Genomic DNA, 15924 nt, shown 5'->3' with positions numbered 1-15924 from the left:
GGACAAGGTGATTTTGGTCTGGGTTTCTGGGATGTTTTGGGTTGTTTTTGGCCTGTTTTTGGAGCTGTTTGGAGGGCCCTGTATCCTGTAGAAGCAAGGACAGTGGTTTTGGGGTGTTTTGAGGCTTTTTGGTGGGTTTTGACTGGTTTTAGCCTATTTTGGGTCTGTTTTGGGGCTCTGAACCTGTATCCCATAGGAGAAGCAGGACAAGGTGGTTTTGGGCTGGGTTTTGGGGTGTTTTGTCTTTTTGGCATTACAGTGCAGATACAGTTTCCCAAATGAACTTACCCAAGTGCCCAGTGCCAGCAGAGAGCATGCCGGGTACTGCGGCTCACGGTAGCCAGCCTGTTCGGTGCGCATGGCCACGAACAGCTCAGTCAGGATGCTCCTCTTCACACACAGCTCTGCAAACGCACCGCAGTCCTGACCTCCAGCACTGCTCATTGTGGTTTGGAATGTTTCTGAACAGCTACTGCCAGAATTTTCAAAATGAAAGAAATAAAAAATTGACCTACAGTGAAAACCACGCTTGATTTTTTATGACTCAAAATAAGAATATACCTTCCTACTTTTAAAGTCTGTCAAATAAGGAAAGTTTAAAATTATGTAGATAATTCACAATCAGTGATGAAGTTTAAAGTCAGCCACGTGTCTTCAGTTTGTGTCAATACGTCTGAAGAAATTCTCTCATTCGTCTTTGGTATTCAAAGAGTTGGAAGCATGTTGTAACAAACAAACAAGGACCCATGCAGAGATATCAATGGGTTTTAAAGGGTGTTCTAGACTTTGGGGGGGGGGATTGCCACAAGTACTGCCCCTTTAACCACCCCATATCCCCCCCATTACCCCACTATTTCCCCCCCCGCAACACCTTTAGGGACCCCATAATGCCCCCCCCCACATCCCCCCCATTACCCCCCTATAACCCACCAAAGCCCCCTTTAGGGACCCCATTTGCCCCCATTGTCCCCCGTTACCCCCCCTAAACCCCTCTATTGGGGTCTCCCTCAGCCATCCCATAATATCACACACACACACACCCCCCACCCCCCCCCGATAGAGCTGGAGGCTGCGGCTGCCCGGAGCCGCTTGGATTCGGTGCTGCAGGAGCTGATGGAGCGGAGCCGGGGGCCACGGTGAGGGGGGGACCCCAAAATGGGGGGGGTTCAAGTCCTTTGGGGCCCCCCCCTTGAACCCGTATTGGTTTTGGGGTGCAGCGAAGCCATGGAGGAAGAGACGGGAAAAGCACCTGGAGATGCAATAACCAAGTAAGGGGGGGCCTGGGGGTTCACCCCACTTTTGGGGTCCCTTATGGGGGGTTCACCCCCTTTTGGGGTCCTATAAGGGCTCTATGGGAGGCAGCACCCCCCATTGTGCCCCATGGGGGGGGTCAGGACCCCCCAATTGCTTCCTCCCCCCCCCCATTAACCCCTTGTTTCACTGCAGGGAAGCATCGCCCAGCGCCCCCGGGAAGAGGTGAGGGGCGGGGCTTAAAGGGGGTGGGGATTAAAGGGGGGGGGCTTAGGGGAAGGGGCGCGGCCTGAGCCGTGCCCCCCCCCCAAGGCCCTCGGGCCGCTTCTCGCAGCAGCGCAGGAAGAAGCGCCGGGAGGCGGAGGAGGGCCCGGACCCTGTGCAGCGCCCCAGTGAGTGCATGGGGGGGACTATGGGGCTGCCCCATAGAGCTACAGGTGCCATGGACATGCTACGGGGTTGCCCTATAGCAGTGTGGGGGTGATGTTGGTGAAAGCTAATGGCTATGGGGCTGCCTCATAGCTCAATGGGGTGACACACATTGGCTATGGGACTGACCTGTAGCTGCTATGGGGCTGGGAGGGTCTCTGTGGGGCTGGAGACACTCTCCGCCAGCGTTCTATGGGGATGAGAAGGTCTCAATGGGGCAGGGGGTGCCCCACACATCGATATGGGTCTGGGAGGGTCTCTGTAGCTCAGGGATGGGTTCTATGGGGCAGAGTGTGTCTCTGTGGGGCTGAGGGTGTTCCTGTGGGGGGTGTTCTATGTGGTTGAGAGTGTCACTATGGGTTCTTCTCTGTATCTAACTTTGTTTCTTCCTTTCTTTCCCCCATTTCCTATGGCTTTGCCCCACACCTTGCTGTGGGGCTGCCCCATAGACACATACGTGATCAAGCTCTTCGACCGCAGCGTTGAGCTGGGGCAGTTCCCTGAGGGGACCCCCCTGTACCCCGTGTGTCGTGCCTGGATGCGGAACTGCCCCACAGCTCCTGCCCCACATCCTGCCCCCCACACGGCTCCAGCCCCACACACCGCTTCAGGCCCGCGACCGCAGGTCAGAGCCCAGCAGCCTTCTATGGGGCTTGGGGGCACCCCAATGTCTCGCTATGGGGCAGAGGGGGTGCAGGGCCCCCCTGACCCCCATATCCTTTGTGGTCCCCCCCCACCCCAGGCAGCTGCAGGGAATGTTGGAAAGGGGCAGGACATCTACGAGCTGCCCCCTCCCGCCCCCCCGGGGCCCCCCCGGATCCCCTCCCCCCTGGGGCCTGAGGAGGGGGCGCCCCCCCCAGACCAGGTAAAGAGGCACCCCCCCATCCCTGGATGACGTCGTCGTGGTGATGTCACCCCCTGACATCACACGTCCCCCCACCTGACCCGCAGCTGCCTGACCCCGCCCCCCCGATTTCATCTCTCATCTACAAGAACATGGAGCGGTGGAAGCGTGTGAGGCAGCGGTGAGGGGCGGGGCTCAACGAAGGGCGGGGCTTAACGGGGGGGGGCTAATGGAAGGGGGCGTGGCTAACGTTAAAGGGGCCGTGTCCGCAGGTGGCGGGAGGCGGGGCAGCGGCAGCAGCAGCGCTATGGGCCCAGCCTGAGGCTGCTGCGCCTCATCTACGAGCGGCAATAGCCCCTATGGAACCAAGCCCCCAGTGGAGCTACGTCCCGTATGGAGCCACACATTCCCTATGGAACCACGTGGGGGGGGGGGAATTTGCACCCATTGGACATGCCCCCTTTGCTGAGCCACGCCCCCTTAATAAAGGCGGTGGACCCTCACGTTAAAGCCTGGAGTGGTCAATCGGGGGGATTAAGGAATGGGGGCGGACTTGGGGGGCACAAGGGGCAACTAAGGGTCACTTGGGAGTCAGGAGTTGCCCTTTAAGGTGCAATGGCCCTTAAAGTTGCCCCTTTAAGGCCATTGCCCCTTTAAGCCATTGCTCCTTTAAGGCTATTGCCCCTTTTAGCCATTGCCCCTTTAAGCGCGTTGCCCCTTTAAGCCATTGCCCCTTTAAGGCCATTGCTCCTTTAAGGCTACTGCCCCTTTAAGCCATTGCCCCTTTAAGGCTATTGCCCCTTTTAGCCATTGCCCCTTTAAGCGCGTTGCCCCTTTAAGCCATTGCCCCTTTAAGGCCATTGCCCCTTTAAGCCATTGCTCCTTTAAGGCTACTGCCCCTTTAAGCCATTGCCCCTTTAAGGCTATTGCCCCTTTTAGCCATTGCCCCTTTAAGCCGTTGCGCCTTTAAGGTTATTGTCCTTTTAAGCCATTGCCCCTTTAAGCGCATTGTTCCTTTAAGCCGTTGCGCCTTTAAGGTTATTGTCCTTTTAAGCCATTGCCCCTTTAAGCGCATTGTTCCTTTAAGCCGTTGCGCCTTTAAGGTTATTGTCCTTTTAAGCCATTGCCCCTTTAAGCGCATTGTTCCTTTAAGCCGTTGCCCCTTTAAGGCTCCTCCCCTCCGCTCTCGGCCCCAATTAAAGGCGCCGCGTCTCTCTCCACTTCCGCCCCCCCCGTCATGTGGTTGCACCGCGTCCCCGCCGCCATCGCGGCCCTTCGGGGCTACGGCACCGCGGGGAGGCGGCTGCTGCTGCGGCAGGTCCCGGGGGGAAGGGGGTCCCGTGGGGGGCCCTGGGGGGGGTGGCCGTGGACGGGGTTCGGGGGCGGGGGGGTGACCCGGAAGTAGGGGTTGGATAAAAGTCATGTGATATGGGGGGGGGGGGGCTGGGGGGGGCATACTAGGGGTCACCGGGGGGTCATAAGGGGGGTGTCACATTATTATATGGGGATCATATGACGTTAGCATTGGAGTGCTGTGTTTTCCCCTGTTGTTCCCATGATGTTCCTGTGTCGTTCCCATGTTATTCTTCTGTTGTTCCCACGTTACTCCGTGTTGTTCCCATGTCGTTCCCATGTTATTCCTCTGTCATTCCCATGTTATTCCGTGTTGTTCCCGTGTTGTTCCCATGTTATTCCTCTGTCATTCCCACGTTATTCCATGTTGTTCCCATGTTGTTCCTGTGTCATTCCCGTGTTATTCCTCTGTCATTCCCATGTTATTCTGTGTTGTTCCCATGTCGTTCCTGTGTTCCCGCAGCTCTTCGAGCCTTCCTCCTCCTCCTTCACGTATGTGCTGGCGGACGCGGGCTCGGGTGACGCTGTCATCATCGACCCCGTGCTGGAGACGGTGCCCAGGGACACGCGGCTGCTGCGGGAGCTGGGGCTCAGCCTGCGCTACGCAGGTGAGGGACCCCATGGACCCCCAGAGACACCCATAGACTCCTATAGACACCCATAGAACCCCATAGACACCCACAGACTCCCACAGACACCCATAGACACCAATAGACACCCAGAGACAGTCATAGGTAGACACCCGTACAACCCCATAGACACCAGTAGACACCCATAGAACCCCATAGACACCAATAGACATCCATAGAACGTCATAGACACCCATAGACCCCCATAGACTGCCATAAACACCCATAGAACCTCATAGATACCCATGGACACTAATACCCATGGACACCCATGGAACCCCATAGACACCAATAGACACCCATAGACAGACACCCAGAGACACCCATAGGCTCTCATAGAACCCCAGAGACACCCATAGACACCCATAGATCCCCATAGACACCATGTAACGCTCCATAGACACCCACAGACCCCTATACACACCACGTAGCACCCCATAGACAAGACACCCAGAGACACCCATAGAACCTCATAGACACCCACAGACACCCATAGACCCCCACAGGTGCCCATAGACACTGCATAGACACACGTAGCACCCCACAGACACTGCGTAGACACCCATAGTGCCCCACAGACAGCCATAGATACTCATAGCCTCCCACAGACACTGCGTAGACACCCCATAGCACCCCATAGACACCCTATCCATATCCTATAGCACCCCATAGAGCCCCATAGACAGCCACAGACAAACCATAGACCCCCATAGACACCCCATAGTCTCGACCCTGCCCCTAAACCCACTCTAAGGGGGCTTCGGACCCCTCCCTGTGCCCTGTATGGGGGCTTGGACTCCCCATTAACCTTACAGAGGCCTTGGTCCCGGCCTGGCCCCCCCACCGCTGAGCCCCCGTTGGTCTCTCCCGGTGCTGACCCCGCCCCCTTTTCCCTCCCGCAGTGAACACCCACTGCCACGCGGATCACGTGACCGGGTCTGGCGCGCTGCGCGCGGCGCTGGGGTGCCGCAGCGCCATTTCGCGGGAGAGCGGCGCAAGCGCGGACGTGCTCCTGCGCGATGGGGACGAGCTGCGCTTCGGAGCCTTCGTGAGCCCCATAGGGACCATAGAGACCTATAGGGACCCATAGGCACCCATAGAGACCCATAGGCACCCATAGAGACCCATAGAGACCCATAGGGACCCATAGGCACCCATAGAGACCCATAGGCACCCATAGAGACCCCATAGAGACCCATAGGCACCCATAGAGACCCATAGAGACTCATAGGGACCATAGAGACCCATAGGGACCCATAGGCACCCATAGAGACCCATAGGCACCCATAGAGACCCCATAGAGACCCATAGGCACCCATAGAGACCCATAGAGACCCATAGGGACCCATAGAACCCCATAGAGACCCATAGGCACCCATAGAGAGACCCATAGGGACCCATAGAACCCCATAGAGACCCATAGGCACCCATAGAGACCCCATAGAGACCCATAGGCACCCATAGAGACCCATAGAGACCCATAGGGACCCATAGAACCCCATAGAGACCCCATAGAGACCCATAGGGACCCATAGAGATGCATAGGGACCCATAGAACCCCATAAAGACCCCATAGGGACCAATAGAGACCCATAGGGACCCATGGAGACCCATAGAGAACCATATAGAACCCATAGACATCCTGTAGAGACCCGTAGAGACCCATAGAGATCCATAGAGACCCCACAGAGACCCGAGACCCATAGAGACCATAGCACCCATAGGGACCCTATAGAGACCCATAGTGACCATAGAGAGCCATAAAGACCCATAGGCAGATGCCCCATTGAACCCTATGTGGGGAGACACCCATTGATCCCTTTGGGGGGGCCATTGACACCTGTGGGAACCCATTGAGCCCTAGCAAGGACACTCCTCATTGAATCCTATGGGGGGGCCCACATTGAACCCTATGGGGGGGCTGTGGTGCGGGCGGAGCCTTCTTAGGCCACGCCTCCCCCCCCCCCCTGCAGGCGCTGCAGGCACGTGCCAGCCCCGGGCACACGGCCGGGTGCTTGACGCTGGTGCTGGACGATGAATCCATGGCGTTCACCGGGGACGCGCTGCTCATCCGGGGCTGCGGCCGCACCGACTTCCAGCAGGGCAGGCACTGGGATGGGGATGGACATGGACTGGGATAGAGTGGGAAGGGATGGGGATGGACTGGGATAGAGTGGGAGGGGATGGGGATGGATTGGGATAGAGTGGGAGGGGATGGGGATGGACTGGGATAGAGTGGGAGGGGATGGGGATGGACTGGGATAGAGTGGGAGGGGATGGGGATGGACTGGGATAGAGTGGAAAGGGATTGGGATGGACTGGGGTAGAGTGGGAGGGGATGGGGATGGACTGGGATAGAGTGGGAGGGGATGGGGATGGACTGGGATAGAGTGGGAGGGGATGGGGATGGATTGGGATAGAGTGGGAGGGGATGGGGATGGACTGGGGTAGAGTGGGAAGGGATGGGGATGGACTGGGATAGAGTGGGAGGGGATGGGGATGGACTGGGATAGAGTGGGAGGGGATGGGGATGGATTGGGATAGAGTGGGAGGGGATGGGGATGGATTGGGATAGAGTGGGAGGGGATGGGGATGGACTGGGGTAGAGTGGGAAGGGATGGGGATGGACTGGGATAGAGTGGGAAGGGATGGGGATGGACTGGGATAGAGTGGGAGGGGATGGGGATGGACTGGGGTAGAGTGGGAAGGGATGGGGATGGACTGGGATAGAGTGGGAAGGGATGGGGATTGACTGGGATAGAGTGGGAAGGGATGGGGATGGACTGGGGTAGAGTGGGAGGGGATGGGGATGGACTGGGATAGAGTGGGAGGGGATGGGGATGGACTGGGATAGAGTGGGAGGGGATGGGGATGGATTGGGATAGAGTGGGAGGGGATGGGGATGGACTGGGATAGAGTGGGAGGGGATGGGGATGGATTGGGATAGAGTGGAAAGGGAGTGGGATGGACTGGGATAGAGTGGGAGGGGATGGGGATGGATTGGGATAGAGTGGGAGGGGATGGGGATGGATTGGGATAGAGTGGGAGGGGATGGGGATGGACTGGGGTAGAGTGGGAGGGGGTGGGGATGGATTGGGATAGAGTGGGAGGGGATGGGGATGGACTGGGATAGAGTGGGAGGGGATGGGGATGGACTGGGATAGAGTGGGAAGGGATGGGGATGGACTGGGATAGAGTGGGAGGGGATGGGGATGGACTGGGATAGAGTGGGAGGGGAGGGGGATGGAGTGGGGTAGAGTGGGAGGGGATGGGGATGGACTGGGATAGAGTGGGAAGGGATGGGGATGGACTGGGATAGAGTGGGAGGGGATGGGGATGGACTGGGATAGAGTGGGAGGGGATGGGGATGGACTGGGGTAGAGTGGGAGGGGATGGGGATGGACTGGGATAGAGTGGAAAGGGATTGGGATGGACTGGGATAGAGTGGGAAGGGATTGGGGGGCACTGGGAGGAGCTTGTTGCCATGGTGACCCCCCCTTCCCCCCAGGCTGTGCCCGCACCCTGTACCGCTCCGTGCATGAGAAGATCTTCACCCTCCCCGATGAGTGCCTGGTCTACCCCGCGCACGACTACAATGGTGGGGGCACTTGTGGGTCACACATGGGTCACCTGCGGGTCACTTGTGGGGCACTTGTGGGTCACACATGGGTCACCTGCGGGTTACTTCTGGGTCACTTGGGGGTCTCTCATGGGTAACTTGTGGGTGGCTTGTGGGGCACTTGGGGGTCACTCGTGGTTAAGTTGTGGGTGGCTTGTGGGGCACTTGTGGGTCACTCGTGGGTCACTTGATCACTTGTGGGTCACTTATCGGTCACTCATGGGTCACTCGGTCACTTGAGGGTCACTCGTGGGTCACTCGAGGGTCACTTGTGGGTCACTTATCGGTCACTCATGGGTCACTCGAGGGTCACTCGAGGGTCACTCGTGGGTCACTCATGGGTCACTCGAGAGTCACTTGTGGGTCACTCGAGGGTCACTTTTGGGTCACTTATGGGTCACGCCTCCCCATAGGGCACACGGTGTCCACGGTGGGGGAGGAGCGGCGCCTGAACCCCCGCCTCACGCTGAGCCCCGACGCCTTCGTTGCCCTCATGGAGGGGCTGCAGCTGCCCCGCCCCCGACGCATGGGTAAAAGGGGCGGGGCTGAAGGGGAGGGGCTACAGGGAAGGGGGCGGGGCTCTGACGGCTCTCCCCCCCTCCTCCAGACGAGGCTGTTCCAGCCAATCTCCGCTGCGGGATCCAGGATGAGCCTGTTTAGCCCCGCCCCCTCTGGCTAAGCCCCGCCCCCAGGGATAAGCGCCGCCCCCCAGTAAAAGACCAGTCCCCCCCTTGTTCCACCGCAGCCCTTTATTGCCCCATAGCGGCAGATGTGGGGGGAAGGATGTGGGGTGCCCCATAAGTGCCCCACAGGCTAAAAGGAGGCCTGGAACGTGCACTTATGGGGCAGCTTATGGGTTGGTGGGGGGGTCACTTATGAGGCACCCTATAAGTGCCACTTTTACTTGCGGATGCCCCATTGAACGGAAGGGGGCAGGAGGGGCACTGATGGGGCAATCTGTGGGGTGGGGAGGTGCCACTTACGGGGCACGTGTCCCATGCAGTGCCCCACTTATGGGGCGCCCCATAGAGGCCTTAGAGGAGGAGGAGCAAGAGGAAGGGGAGGGGCCACAACCCCGCCCCCAGAGGGTGGCTCTGCCCCACAGGGCCCTTGACGCCATCTTTGCGCTCCAGGGGGTGCCCCGCGCGTCCGGCGGCTGTGCTGGCATCAATGGCAGCTCCGTGGTGGTCAACAGCAGCCACGGCTGCCATATCGCCTGTGGTGGCCGCCATATTGGCCATGGTGGCCGCCATGAGACTTTTGGTGGCCGCCATACTGGATTTGGTAGCAGCCCCATTGGCTACGGTAGGCACCATGCTGCCTCTGGAGGCAGCCACATTGCCTTTGGTGGCCGCCACGTTGGCTACAGTGGGCGCCATATTGCCTGTGGAGGCGGCCATCTTGGTTTTGGCAGCAGACGCGTTGCCCGTGGAGGCGGCCATCTTGGTGGTGGCCTTGTCCCCCCCAGTGCTCCCATTGCCTTTGTTGGGCCCGGCCGTGGGGCCGTGGGGCTGCGGGAGGAGCTCGAGCCGGGGCAGGTCGGGGGCGAAGAGGCTGCGGTTCCCTACGGGGCCGTTGCAGAGGTCCCCGGCGCAGCAGGAGCCCTCCAGCCCCACGGCGTCGTCCCCTCGGGGCTCCGGGGTGCAGGTCGGGTCCCGCACGCAGCCCCGCACCTCCCGCCACCGCCGGGACCCACCTGCCAAGGGGGGCGATAGCGGACGTCAGCCCCATAGCTGCCCCATAGGGGAGGTTTTACAGCCACCGGGCCCCATAAGGGACCTATAGGGCGCTATGTGGTCACCATGGTGACCAATGATGCCTTACCCCCCCCCCCCGCTCTCCCATTGGCTCTCACCCAGCGTCACAGTGACGTTGCCATGGAAACAGCCGCGGAGGTCGCCATAGCACTCCACGATGGTGGGGGCGGAGCAGGGCCCGTCGTCAGGGCAACCAAAGCAGCGCAGCCCATTGGGTGCCTGGGCCGTGACGTTGTCTGGGGGGGGGGGCCAGGGATGCTCCTTATACCAACAATTCTCACCCCCATTGCCCCCCATTGCCCCCCATTGCCCCCATTACCACCGTTACTCCCATTGCCCCCCATTACCCCTATTATCCCCATTGACCCCATTATCCCCATTGACTGCATTACCTCCATTACCCCCATTACCCCCATTCACCCCGTTACCCCCCATTCCCCCATTGCCCTCTTTACCCCCCATTACCCCCCCTACCCCATTACCCCCATTCACCCCATTACCCCCCTTACCATTACCCCCCATTACCCCATTACCCCCTTTACCCCCATTCACCCCATTACCCCCTTTACCCCCATTACCCCCTTACCATTACTCCCCATTACCCCAGTACCCCCCTTGCCATTACCCCCATTCACCCCATTACCCCCATTCACCCCATTACCCCCATTCACCCCATTCACCCCATTACCCCCATTCACCCCATTCACCCCGTTGCCCCCATTGCCCCCATTCACCCCATTACCCCCATTCACCCCATTCACCCCGTTGCCCCCATTGCCCCCATTCACCCCATTCACCCCATTCACCCCTTTACCCCCATTACCCCCATTCACCCCATTCACCCCGTTGCCCCCCCGTTGCCCCCCGTTACCGGGCAGGGGCAGGGCGCTCTCTGTTCCCATGGGCAGGGCCCCGTTGCAGGCCTCGGCCCCCCCCCGGCACTGGCGCCTCCGCACGAAGACCACGACCCCCGGGAGCTCGAGGGCGCGCGCCAGGGACCCGGGCTGGCCCCGCCCACAGCCCCGCCCCCCCAGCGCCAGCCGCCCGTGGCCTGCGGGGAACAGCGCCCCCTGCCGGTGAGCCCCACATCTCCCCATAGCCCACCCCCTGCCCCATATTGCCCCATAGAGCAAAGCCAGGGGTTCCAGCCCCACATCTCCACATAGCCCACCCCCTGCCCCACATCGCCCCATAGAGCAAAGCCAGGGGTTCCAGCCCCACATCTCCCCATAGCCCACCCCCTGCCCCACATCGCCCCACAGAGCAAAGCCAAGGGTTCGAGCCCCACATCTCCCCATAGCCCACCCCCTGCCCCATATTGCCCCATAGAGCAAAGCCAGGGGTTCCAGCCCCATATCTCCCCACATAGCCCACCCCCCACATGCCCCCCCCTGCCCCACATTCGCCCCACAGACCCCCTGCCCCACAAGCCAGGGGTTCGAGCCCCACATCTCCCCATAGCCCACCCCCTGCCCCACATCGCCCCACAGAGCAAAGCCAAGGGTTCGAGCCCCACATCTCCCCATAGCCCACCCCCTGCCCCATATTGCCCCATAGAGCAAAGCCAGGGGTTCCAGCCCCATATCTCCCCATAGCCCACCCCCTGCCCCACATCGCTGCATAGAGCAAAGGCAGAGGTTCTAGCCCCACATTGCCCCTTAGATCAAAGCAAGGGGTTCCAGCCCCACATCTCCCCATAGAGCAAAGCCAGGCTTCCCAACCCCGCATTGCCCCATAGAGCACCAGCCCCACATCTCCCCATAGCCTACCCCCTGGCCCACATCTCCCCACTCACTCCATGTGACACTGGCCAAGGCCTCAGCGCAGACGTTGCTCTCCGGGGGGCAGGTGATGTTGATGGCCGCATGGCAGGTCCCATCCTCTGCCCCACAGCTCAGGCACTGCAGCCCCACAGCGCCTGCCCCACACGTGTGTGTGTGTGTGTGGGGCGGGTGCTCACAGGCCTCACCCTGCCCCTGGGGATGCGTCTCGGGCGACGCTTGACCTGTCCCAGCCTGTCCCTGCCCGACCCACAGCACAGCCCCTGCCCCATAGAACCTGCCCCACAGCCCTCCAGCACACCTCTGCCCCACAGCTCTGAGGCCTGACAGCCCCTTCCCCATAGTCTCTGCCCCATTGCCCCTAACACTGCTTTGTTCCTGCCTCATAGCAGCTCACCCCCATAGCCCTGAATCCAGACCACCCCCCCACCCCATAGCTCCTGCCCCATAGCCCCCTGACACCCCTCCCTTCCTGCCCCATAGCAGCTCAGCCCCCCCATAGACTTTAACTTTGAGAACCTCCCTGCCCCACAGATCCAGCCCCACAGCCACCTGACAGCCTCTGCTACCGCCCCATAGCAGCTCAGCCCCATAGCCCTGTGCCCTGAAACCCCCCTGCTTCACAGCCCCCATGACACCCCTCTGCCCCATACCCTCAGCCCCACATACCTGAGTCCTGACACCCCCCACCACAGCTCCTGCCCCCCAAGTGCCCCCTTCTCCCCCTTACGTGTCATGGCTGAGCCTGCCCCCCTTATTACCTGGCAGCAGCAGTAACAGCAGAGGGGTCCCCCCTGTAGCCCAGCCCCACATCTTGGCCTGACCCGTGCCGTGGGGATGAGCTGTCCTCATTTATGGCAGCGAGGAAGAGGTGGGGCTGGGGTGGGGGAGCCCCGGGGCTCCACGCCCCATAGCTCTGTGCCCGCCCCATAGATGGGCTCCCGCTCCATAATGCCCCACAGAGAAGATCCCACATCACAGAGTGGCTCCCTGCCCCATAGAGCAGCACCTTCCCCATGGCCTGTCGCCACACCCCATAGTACAACTGCTGCCCTATAGCACAGCTGCTGCCCCACAGTGCAGCTCGTGACCTATAGAAGAGCTCCTTGCCCCATTGCACAGCCCCGTGGCAGCACAGGGGATCTTTTGCCCGTAGCTCTGCCCCATAGCTCTGCCTCATACCAGAGCACCCACATCCCTGCCCCATAGCGCTGCCCCATAACCCCACCCCACATTTCTGCCCTGTGGCCATTCCCATAGCCCTGCCCCATAGCTCTGCCCCACAGCCACACCCCACAGCCCAGCCCAGAGCTGGGTGAGTCACCCCCCAGGTGAGTCACCGCCCATAGCAGGGGTGGAGGGAGGGGCAGCGCCTCACCCTGCCCCACATGAGACCCTCCCCACCCCCTCACACCTGAACCAATGAGCGTAACCCAGCATCATAGCCCTGCCCCACAGCAGAGCACCCATAGCCCTGCCCCACAGCATACACTCCATAACCCTGCCCCATAGCATAAACCCCATAAACCTGCCTCATAGAATAAACCCCACAGCCTTGCCCCATAGCAGAGCGCCCATAGCCCTGCCCCATAGCAGGGTACCCATAGCCCTGCCACACAGCATAGAGACAATAGCCCTGACCCATAGTAGAGCACCCACAGCCCAGCCCCATAGCAGAGCACCCATAGCCCTGCCCCATAGCATAAACCCCATAGCCTCCCCCCCCCACCCCACTGGGGGGGCATTCCAGGTCCTCAGTGGGGTGGGGGACCCAGGCCACCAGAACCCCTGTAATTCCCCATAGACGGGCTCAGGGGGGACCGGGGGATAATGGAAGGCAATAGGGGGGCAATGGGAGGTGTCAGCTGCTCTGGGACCCCCTCAGAGCCACTTCGGTTCCCTCACTTTTGCCTTAGAAAGTACTGGGAAAGAGGGAATTTCATCCCAATGGGCTGAACTGGGCTGAACTGGGCTGAACTGGGCTGGGCTGAGCTAAACTGGGCTGGGCTGAGCTAAACTGGGCTGGGCTAAACTGGTCTGAACAGGGCTAAACTGGGCTGGGCTAAACTGGGCTGAACAGGGCTAAACTGGGCTGAACAGGGCTAAACTGGTCTGAATTGGGCTAAAGTGGGCTGCGCTGGGCTAAACTGGAGTATACTGGGCTAAACTGGTCCAAACTGTGCTGTGTTGGGCTGTATTGGTCTGAACTGAAGGCCACCATCATCACCACCACCCCACCCACCAATACTGGCCTAGTCTGTAACAGCCCTCTTCCTCCATTCAAAGCTCCTCAACATTATGCTTTCCTGTTCCAATCCCATAGCAGAGTCCAACACTGAGCCTCTCCTTCTCTCCAGGTCCTAGGAGTACAATAGAGACAAATGACCACAGTGCTTGGAAAAAGTGACCTCAGCAACTATCATTTCTCTCTCCTGTCATTTCACTACTCATCCACTAAACTTCAAAGGTTTTCCATCCCTTTATTCTAACATGTACACCCCTTGGAAAACACTAACAAGAAGTAAAAAATACAGTTTTATGAAAATGACAAGACCATGAAATAAGTTGTTACTTGGGTGTTCTAAGCATGGCTCACCTTGGCTAAATAACCTGAACGTCTTTTTTCACTTAAAATGGGAAAGCAAGTCTGAGCCAGGGAGTCTGTGTTAGCCTCAATGTATGATTTGTGTGGATGTGTGAGTCAGTGAATGCCAGGTTGAGCCCAAGTCTGAGCTGGAGTGTCTGTGCAGTTTAAATACATGAGACTGAACCAGTCTGTGTGGAAGCAAACCCATGTGAGTCTGAGCCCCAGAACCTGAGACAGAAAAACCCTGTGTGGTCTGAAACCAAATATAATTCAGAGCCTAACTGCATAAAGGTGAAGCTGTGCAGTCTGTGAGTTCTGAATGTAAATGTAAGGCAGAAAAAGAAGGCCAAAAAGGTAAAGCCAGAAACCAAAAGAGCCAGCTGTACCTTGTAAGGCTGTATTTACCCCAGCTGCTGGTTTGACCCACCCCTGAGCCAGGGCTGTGAGGGAGGGGCTGTGGGTAGGGCCTGGGGTATATAAGGCACAGCTTCCAAACAAGGAGCTTCTATTGGGTTTGGCTCTCTTGAAGGTAAGGTGTTTGGGGGGTTTTGTGGATTTAATGCTTTGTGCTTTGTTTCTGCTTTTGTTTTTGGAGCTCTTTGAAATGATTTTTTCCTAGCTAAATATTTTAAGCTACCTTAGTATTTATGTGTGCGTGTACCAGTAAACTCTTTTGTGCTGTGGTTTTCTTTGAGGTGCTATTGGTATTGGTGGTTTTGAGCTAAGCAGATTTTTTTGGTTGCTCTCAGGCACAGAAGTTATGGCAAGGTTTGTTTTTGTTCTCATTCCTTCTCTTTTCTCTCTGTTTGTTTTTGCATATGATGGTCATGGTTGTGGTTACTGAATGTATATACTAGTTATATGACTAGGAGATTTTTCAAGGGTGCCTTTGGGTCTGGGCTCTTATAAAAGCTAACTTCAATGCTTAGGTTTAAAGAAGACCAAAGCAGAACATTAATGTTGTTTTGGGATGTAGAAGCTGTTAAAGAAATGGTGATTTTTGGCAGGGAAAGGTTTAAGAGTGGTTTTTAGCTTGTTTATTTCTCACTTTTAAAGTATAGAGGGCGCTGGTTCTTTACAGTCTGATGTAGTTAGTATTTCAGGGTGTTTGCCTCTAAAATGTTATGTGGCTGGATTTCTGGTTTCTGTTCTTTTTTTTCTAACTGCTGTTACTGCAGATGATGGAAATGAATTGGGTGGGTGCAGTAAACACCCAGGTGCATAGTATGGGATATCTGCGCAGTAATTTTGGCTTGAGACTTAAAACACTATAAAAATTAAGCAGAAAGACTAGTTTTTGTGAGAACAGGGGTGGGAACAGGATCAGGATAGCAGGAATAGGTCTGAAATGTGCCATAGGGATGAGAAGAAGAAAGTGGGGCATTTTATAGCACGATCTTACAGTGGGTTGGGTAGTACAGCTTGTCTGCTCAATGAGTGTATTTGATTGTGATCTGTGTTGGTGCTTCCACATCACTGCTAGGACTAAAGGTGCTAAGCCTGCTCTTTAGACCTTGTTCTTTATATCCTGACTGCTTGTGTTGGTTGTTTAAAAGCGTGTCAGGCATTTTTTTTCAGTCTTTACAAGCATAAAGCAGAGCAGAGCTTTTCCTGCAGTCAACCCATTAGTAGTCTTGTGGGGCATTGCTCCAGGTTACTTTTCCAGCTGTGAGG

The 15924-nt window shown here is 57.9% G+C and overlaps 2 protein-coding genes across 3 annotated transcripts; both read left to right on the top strand.

Moving 5' to 3' along the window:
• The first annotated feature begins 358 nt into the window (after positions 1 to 358).
• On the top strand, positions 359 to 2878 carry LIN37 (lin-37 DREAM MuvB core complex component). The gene is made up of 9 exons (XM_057419813.1): positions 359 to 376; positions 1012 to 1136; positions 1218 to 1268; positions 1447 to 1476; positions 1564 to 1643; positions 2130 to 2305; positions 2423 to 2545; positions 2632 to 2705; positions 2797 to 2878. The coding sequence occupies exons 1-9, from the start codon at positions 359 to 361 to the stop codon at positions 2876 to 2878; spliced, it is 759 nt and encodes a 252-aa protein (XP_057275796.1).
• Positions 2879 to 3751: 873 nt separating this feature from the next.
• ETHE1 (ETHE1 persulfide dioxygenase) lies at positions 3752 to 8795 on the top strand. Of its 2 annotated transcripts, XM_057419791.1 has the most exons (7): positions 3752 to 3842; positions 4341 to 4485; positions 5409 to 5554; positions 6480 to 6609; positions 8015 to 8104; positions 8539 to 8655; positions 8733 to 8795. In XM_057419791.1, the coding sequence occupies exons 1-7, from the start codon at positions 3762 to 3764 to the stop codon at positions 8783 to 8785; spliced, it is 762 nt and encodes a 253-aa protein (XP_057275774.1). In that variant the 5' UTR covers positions 3752 to 3761; the 3' UTR covers positions 8786 to 8795. The 2 variants fall into 2 exon arrangements, with proteins under 2 accessions (XP_057275774.1, XP_057275784.1); XM_057419801.1 differs by lacking the exon at positions 5409 to 5554.
• The last annotated feature ends 7129 nt before the right edge of the window (positions 8796 to 15924 follow it).

This window comes from Pezoporus wallicus, unplaced genomic scaffold, assembly GCF_028554395.1.
Source record: "Pezoporus wallicus isolate ANWC-B61680 ecotype Strahan unplaced genomic scaffold, APGP_CSIRO_Pwel_v1 contig_9900, whole genome shotgun sequence".
NCBI lineage: Eukaryota > Metazoa > Chordata > Aves > Psittaciformes > Psittacidae > Pezoporus > Pezoporus wallicus.
The sequence above is the reverse complement of the archived record's forward strand: the minus strand, read 5'-3'. Positions and strand labels throughout refer to the sequence as shown.